Source organism: Monoraphidium neglectum, assembly GCF_000611645.1.
Source record: "Monoraphidium neglectum strain SAG 48.87 unplaced genomic scaffold scaffold00396, whole genome shotgun sequence".
NCBI lineage: Eukaryota > Viridiplantae > Chlorophyta > Chlorophyceae > Sphaeropleales > Selenastraceae > Monoraphidium > Monoraphidium neglectum.
In genome coordinates this window covers 14,330-24,782 of record NW_014013232.1, presented here as the reverse complement: position 1 = coordinate 24,782, position 10,453 = coordinate 14,330, and the positions used below count along the sequence as shown (strand labels likewise).

General features: G+C 61.7%; 2 protein-coding genes across 2 annotated transcripts; both read right to left on the bottom strand.

Annotated features, from left to right (window-relative positions):
• Positions 1 to 282: 282 nt before the first annotated feature.
• On the bottom strand, positions 283 to 4,138 carry MNEG_3230 (hypothetical protein; the record flags this gene model as incomplete). The annotated part of the gene is made up of 9 exons (XM_014048298.1): positions 283 to 431; positions 634 to 712; positions 891 to 947; positions 2,403 to 2,642; positions 2,914 to 3,062; positions 3,365 to 3,440; positions 3,633 to 3,692; positions 3,883 to 3,992; positions 4,093 to 4,138. Coding segments are annotated over 9 exons (966 nt in total), but the record flags the coding sequence as incomplete, so codon positions are not given.
• Positions 4,139 to 4,882: 744 nt separating this feature from the next.
• Positions 4,883 to 7,704, bottom strand: MNEG_3229 (hypothetical protein; the record flags this gene model as incomplete). Its single annotated transcript, XM_014048297.1, has 9 exons — positions 4,883 to 5,047; positions 5,303 to 5,394; positions 5,668 to 5,797; positions 6,100 to 6,243; positions 6,385 to 6,474; positions 6,759 to 6,907; positions 7,120 to 7,198; positions 7,404 to 7,460; positions 7,588 to 7,704. The coding sequence occupies 9 exons, from the start codon at positions 7,702 to 7,704 to the stop codon at positions 4,883 to 4,885; spliced, it is 1,023 nt and encodes a 340-aa protein (XP_013903751.1).
• Positions 7,705 to 10,453: the final 2,749 nt, after the last annotated feature.

Here is a 10,453-nt window from a genome sequence, read left to right as displayed (position 1 = left end):
GCAGGGTGATTAGTCACGTGGCGCAGCATTCATTAGCATCTCAACTTGACAAGCAGCATCAAATGGCAACAATCATGCGCAGCCGCATTGCAATTTGCAGTGCAAACGGAAACATTTGACCACCACGCAGCCCGCCACTAACGTGCCGCCGACAGAGAACCAATTGCGAAAAGGAGGATGCAGGGAACATTCTGTGCGCACTCAATCTCCCCACCTGGCTTCGCTCCCCCAAACCAAGCCGCACGCCCTCGAGGTGATATCCGGCAATCACTCAACACTCACCTGAGCGTAGGCCTGCGCGACGGCTTGAGCCGCAGAGGCACCGCCCTGGCTGACGGCCTGTGACAGCGCCTGCGCCAGGGCACCAGTCTTGCCAGAAGCCTGGGCTTGCGCCAGAGCCTGGCTCACGGCTGCAGCTGTGCCGTTCGGGTCTAGATGGGAGGAGAGGGAAAGATACTGTACAGTAGAGACTACGGTATGAAGTGTGTATAACTCGAGTGAACAAATCCACTCCTAGGCGAGGCTTGATGAAGCAGGGAGTGGCAGGTTTGCAGTTGCGTACACTAGGCAAGTCAGGGTGTCCTGGAGTCTTGCAGGACGGGGGATGAACGAACCGCCCTGGGATGCACTCACTTCTCTGTACAGCTTGGGCGATCGCTTGTGCAGAGGCGCTCGCCTTAGCGCCGCCCTGAGCGGTGGCTTGCGCGAGGGCCTGGGGGCGGCACAGGGCACCAAACATTTGAGTGCAGTAGGAGGGCCGGCCCTCCAGCCCTGAGGCTGGAATCACCTGCCAGGCGATGCACGTCCCTCAGTGCGTGACGTCACTTCAAATGCGGCAATTCTGAGACAACATCAGCCGCTTGCTGCAACTTCAGAGGCAACCAACGCACTTGTCCAATGGCTTGCGCATGACCTCCTGAAGCCGAAGCAATGGCAGAGGCCGCGGCCTGCGAGGCGCGTGTGTGGTTCAAGCAAGCTTGACTACGCCGCAGTGGTGGTCTGAGGGTGGGGACGGAGGCAGCATTCAAAGCAGCAACACGCCCTTTCCTCACTGTAGGGGCATTCCGACCTGTGCGTTGCCTGATCCGAGGCTCTGCGCCACGGCCTGGGCCGATGCCTGCGCGCTGGCTCCAGTGGTGACTGGGACGGAAGGGGACGGGGACGGCGAGGGGCTAGGTGACAGCTTGGGCGACGGCGACGGCGACGGCGACGGCGACGGCGACGGCGACGGCGACGGCGACGGCGACGGCGACGGCGGCGACGGAGATGGAGACTCCGAGGTTGTTGCGCCCCCGGGCAGCGGAGATGGGGAAGCAGGCACCGGGGACGGCGAGGTGGCGGCCTGCACGGCACGCGCATGGGCCACTCAGGTTCTCCATGTGGAAAGGTGCAACGACTCAATCGCGGGGCTCGAGGGGACTAAGCAGCAGCAGACATGAAGTCGGCACAGGTTGCATACTTGGAAGAAGCCACATCCGGGCTGCTGCGCTCCCACTACCCGCTCTACTGCCTAGTAGTGCTCAAACTCGGTATGATCCCAGGGAGGCCTGGAGCCCGCTCTCACGCAGTTGGCAGCTGAGGTCGCGCCAGCTTGCGACAGAGCCTGATCAGAGGCGCGACAGGGTGGGCACGGGGGTGCAGTAGTGTGGAGGTGGCTGCCGGCCAGGCTGGTTTTGGGGAGTCACACATGCTGGCCCACGAGTGACCTGCTTAGCAATACAATACCCGCCGGCCGCACAGGTACCTGAGCGACAGCGTTGCCGCGTCCCTGAGCGCTTGCAGATGCCTGGGCCTCTGTGGGGCAGGGCGAGGCGGCAAGCCTTGCTTGGGTGGCGGTTGTACATGATAATGAGGCGCAATCCTCACAAACAGCCAACGTGCGCGCCAGCCAGTTTGCTGGCGCAAAACAAGATCGGTGTGATGAGTGTTTGTTCACATCCACCCTTTGGAAAGCGGTCCAGGCTGGCGGTCCGGTGATGTCACCAGCAAAACCGCAAGAATACAGCCAGGGAGCTGAACATGGTGTGACCGACTGTTGCTCACGCGCCAGCACGTTGCTGACGGCGCCGCAGCCGCCTTTGCTTGCAGCTTGTGCCAAGGCGCTTGCGAACGCCGTGGACTCAGAGCCGCCGCTGGTGAGCGCCTGCGCCACTGCCTGCGCCGCTGCCTGCACGGCTCGCAATTTGCGCAGTGGTGGTGAATGATTGTGTGCGTGGTTGTATCGGCCGTCGGGGAGGCGCCAGCTCGTGTGGTGACGCAGCCTTGCAAGGGACTGAATAGGCATGAACTCGTGCACGCAACGGGTGGCTCTGCTCAAAGTGTGTTCCGATGCCGCTGCGGCAAAATCAAGATTTGCGGCCAGACGGCTGAGCCATCGGCGCAGCCGAGCAACCGGGGCCCACCTGTGCACCAGCGGGGTTGCTGTTGGCCTGAGTCAGAGCGCTGGCCAGCGCATTGGAGACGGACTGGGGCTGGCGACTGTAAGCCTCAGCAGCGGCCTGCGCCACAGCCTGGGCCGTGCCGCCGCCCGCAGCGAGCCCCTGGGATAGTGCCTGGGCCTGGGCGTTGGCGGAAGCGCCGCCGGCGGCGGCACCCTGGGCGATGGCCTCTGCAGCGGCAGCCGTGTTGCCCGCGCCGACAGACTGTAGGGGTGCGAGGTGGAGGGTGCAAAAGCAGGCGGCGTGCAAATTGCAGTATGTCAGGCGCTCACATACAGCAAGGTGCCGTACCTGTGGCGGAACGCATGGAGTGCGCAAGCTCCAGCAGCGACGTCAGGGGTGGCTGGACAGGCCCATTCTGGAGAATACTAGGTAACAAGCAAGGCAGACGCTCTGGTTACCAGCCCCCGCCTTGCGCCCCCGCCCGTCGCCCCCACCCCTCCCTATCGAACACAAGCGCAAGTGATCAACACACCTGAGCGTAGGCCTCGGCAACGGCTTGAGCCGCAGATCCGCCCCCCTGGCTGACAGCCTGTGACAGCGCCTGCGCAAGGGCACCAGTCTTGCCTGTGGACTGGGCCTGAGCCAGAGCCTGGCTCACAGCTTGTGCTGTGCCATTCTTGTCTGTGCGGGCGATGGTGTCAGGTGCGTCGATATGTGATAGGTTTTGACTCCAAACAAGCATTACACGCGCGTGGTTGGTTTTGAAGGGGCGAGTGTGGCCGGGGGTACCTGTTGGGGTGTCAGTACGAGGATAACGGCGACTGCAATGCACGTACGCGCCATGCTCCAGCCCAAAGAAGCAAGCTTGATCCAGCAGGCGGGCCCAGGAACACTTGCAAGACCACGCAGCATCGCCAGGCTTCGCGCCGGGTCACAGGCATGGATCGGGCAAAGGCTGCAACCCCTTCAGGCTGGGGACGCACTCTTGGCCGCGGCCTCAGCGATGGCCTGAGCAGTGGTCGTTGTGTTGCTGCCAGCGGCCGCAGACTGCGCCAGGGCCTGCAAGAGGGAGACGGGCGAGGCGAGACATGAATCACGCGACATGCCCTTGGGGACGAGGACCCGCACTTTGGTCGCTTGGTGCCACCAAGCGACCCTCGCTGCCAGTGGCGGGGCGCGAAGAGTGGCAGGATGTCCTGGTGGCTGGGGCCACCTGTGCTCGTGCAGCGTGGCTCCAATGATCTCTCTGACCTGTCCAGCGGCTTTGGCGTTTCCTGATGCAGCGGCTTCAGCTATCGCAGACGCCGCAGCCTGTGGCATTGTGGTGGTGGGGGGGGGCAGGCATCGATGAAGGTCAATCGATCGGGGGCGGCTCTGGCCACGGCACATGCCAGTGCCAGATCGTCGGTTGGGCCGATGCAGTGAGAGATGAAACACTGCCGCGGTGAGCGCTCCAGAAGTCAGAGGCACGCTTGTCGCAGCAAGGCCACAAGCGACTCACGCTGGCGTCACCCGAGCCAAGCGCCTTAGCAGCTGCCTGCGCCTGCGCCGCAGCCGTCGCGCCAGGTTTGCCGGATGCCTGGCGCAGGGCCCTGCCTTCGTTGACGACCACTGCAGGAAATATGAGGTTGCTTTAAAGGGCACCGACATGAACGAGGGCTCATGCAGTCTGACGGAACCTCGCCAGAACGAACCGCATCGGCCCACGCACCAAAGAGCGCCAGCACGAGCAGCAGAGCGAGCTTGAGAGGCTCCATGTGGACAATTCGAGATGTTGTAGTTGCAGCAAGGCGGCGTGAAGGCAATAACCACCAGGGCGGAGGCAGCAAGGGTGTAGGGCAGGCGACCTGAAGCCGAGGTGCACTGATCTGGATCCGGATGGGGTGCGCATGCACTCATATGTTGTGGAGAAATACTACCAAGCAAAGCACCTGATGCACCTGTGTGCTGCCACCTGCTGCGAGCTTAGGCAGCTTGGCAGCAGGAAGCTCACCGCAGCCGAGGATGACGACACGGCGGCCGCTGACAGTGCTGCACAACAACCGCCCCAACTGCCAGGTGACCTCCCGCCAGGCAGCTCATCCACCCCGTCAGGCCAGCAGGGTATCAGCTACCACATAAGATTGTTGCATTGTCGATGCACTTGCGCCACCTTAGGGTTGCCACAACGCTCGTCTGCCGTGTGGGGATCCAAAGACTAACAGGCGGTCTGTCCTCTGTATTGGGTAGCATTCCACGCCAAACTTTGGTCGACGCGTCTTACACAACACCAAAAACATCACATTGAGCAACATCTGCATCAAAGTGCTGGTGCATCACAAGCAGCTAGTTGCTGCAACATTGCAGCCTGCTCGCTGTCAGACCTCTGTTTTTATCCAACAGGGGTCTGCCAAAAGAGGTGTGCTGCAAAATCTGCTGCCCGGAAGTGTACATGCGTGACCACAGCAGGACTTGTTGCAGGTCCCGCATTGGTTGAGTGAATTCTCACAACACCGTAGTATTCAAGGGCACACGCAGCGCTGCTGGTTGAAGCGAGACTCCCACACCAGGGGGTCCTGTGTCACGCGCCTGAAGTTGCACACGCCGGCCACGCAGGCGCAGTCAGCCGAGCCGCCCTGGCTGCAGCAGTTGCCGATGCCGAACTGGCTTGCGCAGGAGGGATACAGCTGCGGCGAAAGGGGAAGACGTCGGCGCAGAAAGTGATGAGGGCATTCATGCTGGTTAAGCGGCATCCATAGTCATGTCATTACAACTAAATGAGCTGCAGATGCAGCGCCGGCGTGAACGAGCCAGCCGTCCTTCAGGAAGCAGCAATAGCTGCGCACTGGTAGCACCCGCTGTCCGTCCAGGGGGGCCTGTGACAAACCAGCTGTTCACGCATGGCTTTCTTGCTCTTGCATTTCATTGCTGCAAGAACTCACGCATCGAATGACGTTGCTGGCCCCGTTGGTGGATAGGGCCTGGGCAATAGCGTCGCGGCCACCCCCTTGGGCACTGGCGGCCGCCTCCAGGTCTGCATCAGGGGGATGGGTACGCGCACAGGAGTAGAAAGAGAGCCGGCCGCGGCGAGCAACCAGCCACAGGCTTTGGGGATGTGCTTGTTGGGCTCCAATCCGGGGAAACAGGGCCATGGTTTCTGCTGTGACGCCGAAAACACTGCTGGCATCACTGATGGCACCACGCCTCTTCATTCTCCTCTCAACCAGAGTCGCCGTGCCGCAACAGCACTAACATGCGTTGAGCGCGACACGCGCACGTGGTGTGGCCGCGGGCCAAGGCTGCTCACTGCGGAGGATGTTGTTGGCAGCGTTGCAGCCCCCGGCCTGAACGGCGGCCTGGAGGCCAGCCGCGAAAACCTTGGCCTGGTTGCCGCCCGCCAGCAGCGCCTTGGCAATGGCGCTGGACGCCGGGCCCACCTGGCGGGTGTGCGTGGGCACGCGTTTGACAAGGGACATTTTCAGTCGCATGAGAAATGCCGGCCGGCTAGGCGCTGGTGTGTGCTTTGCACATTGATGCTTCGTTGCTGCTCCGTTGGTTGTCAGCTCCGTCCAGCACAAATGAGCCCAAGTGTGGGGAGTTCAAGAATGCGCCTGGAATCTGAACCCCTTGATCACCTGCGTGGGCCCTGAACAGCTCAGGACATGCAGCGCTGTGTATTTTGCCAGGCATCATTTCTTAAGCGCAAAGAGCAAAAGTAAGATCCGGACAGCCCGCTTACCTGGGCGGGGTCGCTGTTGGCCTGTGTGATGGCCTTGGTCAGGGTGAGCACGACAGGCTCAGGCTGGCGCCCGTATGCCTCGGCGGTCGCCTGCGCCACGGCCTGCGCCGTGCCTCCGCCGCTCGCAAAGGCGGACGAAAGGGCCTGCAAGGCGTATGAGTTGAGGGGGAATCGACAGGCGACATCTAGACAAGAACCAAAAGCAGGTGCGCACCTGGTCACACTTCACCCTCAGTTACTGCGAGCAAGACGACAACGTACGCCTTGGCGTCCATGCGAACTCACCTTGGCCTGAGCATCAGATTCAGCCCCGCCTGCGGCCGCGCCTTGGGCGATGGCTTCAGCGGCGGCAGCGCTGTTGCCCTGGCCGACGGTCTGTCGGTGGGAGGGCGGTGGTGCGGCAGCAATCAGCGACCGAGCCATGACTCAGTACCGGCAGCATCCCACACAAGCCGTAGCCTGAGGGCGGAACTGGCTTGAAAGGACGTGTGTGTTTGCGAGGTCGGGCTGCTGGCCAACAAGCAAGCGGTATCATGAGCAGCCAGTAGCCAGGAGTGCCGTTCATGCGACCAAAGCATCCAAATGTACGCAGACTCAAATGTTCCTGGCGCCGCCACAGTGGCTGCCCAGAACATGTCCCCGAGCATGCAGGACATCACCTGTGCGTACGCTTGGGCGACAGCCTGCGCGGCGGCACCGCCACCCTCGTTGACGGCCTGGGACAGCGCCTGCGCGACTGCTTTTGAGTTGCCGGTTGCCTGGGACTGGGCTAGTGCTTGGCTCACGGCAGCGGCTGTTGAGTCGGGCGCTGGAGTAAGGAAACGAGTGGACAGCAAGGTGGGAGGGGTGGGGTAGGGGCGGGAGGGGTGATGTAGGCGCGTGACGAGGAGACTAGGGCTTCGCATCACAGGGGGGTTTAGCGGATCTTGGCTTTGCACGCGTGCGGCTGAGGCTGCAAGTATACAGAGTGTCTATCGTTGCACGGCTTGCGGAGGTGCTGCAAAGCAGCCCTCGGCAAACCTTGCTGGGCTGCCTGCGCCACGGCCTTTGCTGCAGCGGCAGACTGGCCGCCCCCTTGCGCAGCGGTTTGCGCCAGAGCCTGGCGCAAGAAGGGGCGAGAGCAATGTGGGACGCGTTGTGTGAGGGCGCCACCAGCAGGCTCCTCTGTCAGAGGGGGTGGCGCGCAGCTGCTAGCAGCTACTCATGATGACAGCCGTCAGTTGGCCAGGGGAGCACTGAGTCATGCAGTTGGCAAGGACATCACAGGCTCCAACATCAATCCATATATAATGTGCTAGGCTTACCTGTCCAGCAGCCTGCGAGCCGCCCGTGCCGGCGCTGGCGATGGCTTTGGCAGCGGCCTGGGTGTGGGTGGGTGCCAACGCAGCATGATCAGTTGTGCTGTGTCAAGAGCGGTGGTGAGCCGCAGACCTCGGCCCGCATGAAAATAATTTTAGAGATACACGTTGATGTTTGGGCTAAGTTTACCTGCGCGTTGCCAGTGGCAAGGCTCTGCGCGACTGCGTTGGCTTGGCCGCCACCGGCCTGCGACAGGGCGCCCGCCTGCGCCCCACCGTCGACTTGCAGGGGCATCCGCGAGGCCATGCAGGTGGCTGCAGACATTTGAATGCAGGTATCAGCAGTTTAGAGTCCCATCCGAGGGCAGATGCTGAAAGTCTGACGGAATCACCATCTCGGAAATCGTTCGCAACCGCGGCTTACCCAGGATTGCGAGGCCCAACACCAGCGGAAGCTTGTGGCAGGCCATGGCCTGTAAATTTACGTTCTTTGACAGGCTGGTGGGGCAATCAAGGGCGATCAGCTTCGAGCTGATGTGGACCCCTGTCAATGATGAGTTGAGGCTTGTGCAAGTTGGCACGCAAAGTGGCAAGGACAGCTAGAGTCAATCATGACACAACGTCCGGCTGTGGCCTACATAGACGACTGAAGTGTTGCGTGCAAGTTTCACTGCGGCGATGTTTCAGCTGCCACGACACATTCGACCCGCACAGCGCCAATCACTGCCATCAGCAATCACGGCGAGACAGACGACCCTTCGCACCGCCACAGGTGATGTGCACACACACTCGCTATCAATATCTCAGCGTGCTGGCCTGCACGTTGCAGCCAGCGGCATCTCTTGCTGCGGCAGAGCCGCCTGCTGCAGCAGCGTGCGTGGCTGCTCGTGCGCCTACTGCTGCCACCTGGCCTTGTAGCACTCTTTCCAACACAACACCTGAGAGGCAGCCATGGCACGGCTGCAGCTTTATGCCTGGCGCCCCGGTAGCCTTGCCCCCCCCCCCCAGCAGTACGGCCAGCTGTACTGCTCTCTTGCGGCCGGCGCCGCCGCCAGCGCCGGCGGCGGAGGCGCTGGCTTACGTGCATGCCTTGAAGCAGCATGTCTGCCTCATCAGCAGGCATGAGGCTCCTGGTCCCGCAGCTCCGCCATTATTGCTGCTGCTCCTGCTGCTGCTGCTGCTGATCTGCTGGTATACTTGTTGCTGGTGCTGCTGCCACTGCTGTTCCTGCTGATTGTGCTGCTGGCCTCCTGCTTGTTGCAGGCGGTTGGAGGGACCTCCTGCGCTGATATCCTGTGTGCGCACGCTCAACCGAGGTGCGACGCGGACAATCGCCGTCAAATCGCGCTGCGGATGCGTCATCCACTTCTATTAACACACTTGTGGTCACGCCCTGGTTCTTCATGCACACCTGTTGCCTGCAAGGGCGGACGTGGCTTTGCCCTTTGCAATGCCCAGGGAGCGGAGCAGCAACGCTCGCGCCATCGCCGCCACCGACCTGGCAGTCCGCTGGGCTCGGGCTCTCAAGCGCCGCAAGCAGCTGCGGTCAGCAGGCACCCGGGCAGAAAAAGCTCTGAGCGGCACCTGTCCGCCTCATCGTCTCGGGTATGTGCCTCCGCTGGGCGTGTCAATGCAGCATGCTGTGTGCGGATCATCCCACGCTCCTACTGTCGCCAGCAAGGTCGGCCATCTAGGTTTCAGAGGGACATCGATGAACATGATCAGAACAAACAGACATTGAAAGCACGCAGCTGTACATCTGATACAGTGAAATTTTGGGAGTTTGTTGATCACGCAACAATTTTGCACTGGTGAGTTTGATTGTACGATGACATTATGATACGCATTATCGCACGTCGATGCACCAAACTTCACGGTAGATTGTGGTTCTTTGCAATCGGCAGCAGGAACCGTTTGCAGTCACCGATCTGGGTGACGTCTGTGAGATCAAGTTGCCTTTCTCTCAATGACCTCATGATTTTGACCAGTTCAACGCGATTATGTCGCCACCTCGTACATGTGGCAGCGTCCCAGTATTGTGCCAGCCAGTGGGCGGCAGGCGACCGCGGCGACGGTGCCAAAACGAGCATGGGGCTCCTGCAGGGGCCTGGCTTCATACAAGCCTTTAGCAGCGGCAGCAGCAGTAGCAGCAGCAGTAGCGGCAATGGTCCTGTTGGCAGTGGCTTGATAGGCGCCCCCAAAGCAGGCACCGAAGGCGCGCGAGAAGCACCCCCCAGCACGTCTGGCAAGGAGCAGGAGACGCCCCTGCTGCACTCGATCCGCAACCGCATACTGGTGCGCCACTCCCTTAGAGACCACTACCAGTGCAGCAGGACACGCCCCACGCATACTGTCTATTGTAGCGCCGGCGCTCCGAGGGTCTGCCGGCCCATCTGGCCCCTAACCAGACTCAGCAACCGCCGATCAAAGCCAGCCGCGTTTCTCCCCGGATGAGACGCTCCAAAACCCCAACCTCCCCGCGTGGCGTCGTTCAGATTCGCGGCGGCCCCCTGAGTGTGGCGGAGTACATGCAGGAGACCCTGACCAACCCTGTGTCTGGCTTCTACATGCACCGCGACGTTTTCGGGGGCAACGGGGACTTTGTGACGTCACCTGAAATCTCGCAGATGTTTGGGGAGGTGGGTGGAGCGCTTCATATATTGCGACGCGATGAAGGTTGATATGGGGGGAATGAGCATTGGTGATTGCGGCCGTGTTTGCAGCAGGTGGCTGCCTTGACGTGCGGGGCACAGGTCTCCAGGATCCGGCCCCAGGCCAGGAGCAGGGGCAGCAGCAGCAGCAGCCAGTGGCCTCGCCCGTGAAGGCGCTGACGCCCCGCCTCGCGCTGGGGAGTCATTAGACGCGTGACACCCACAACATCGACTGATTGATATCCCCAGACCTGCCGCCTGCCGGTTGGGACCCACCCGCATGGTATGCCGCCACCCGGCCCATGTGCAACCACACATGCCTCTTGCCACCACACTCAAACCCCAAGCTAGCACCCACCCCTCGGCCAACCCGCCACACAGCTTGCAACCTGCCCCCCCCCCCCC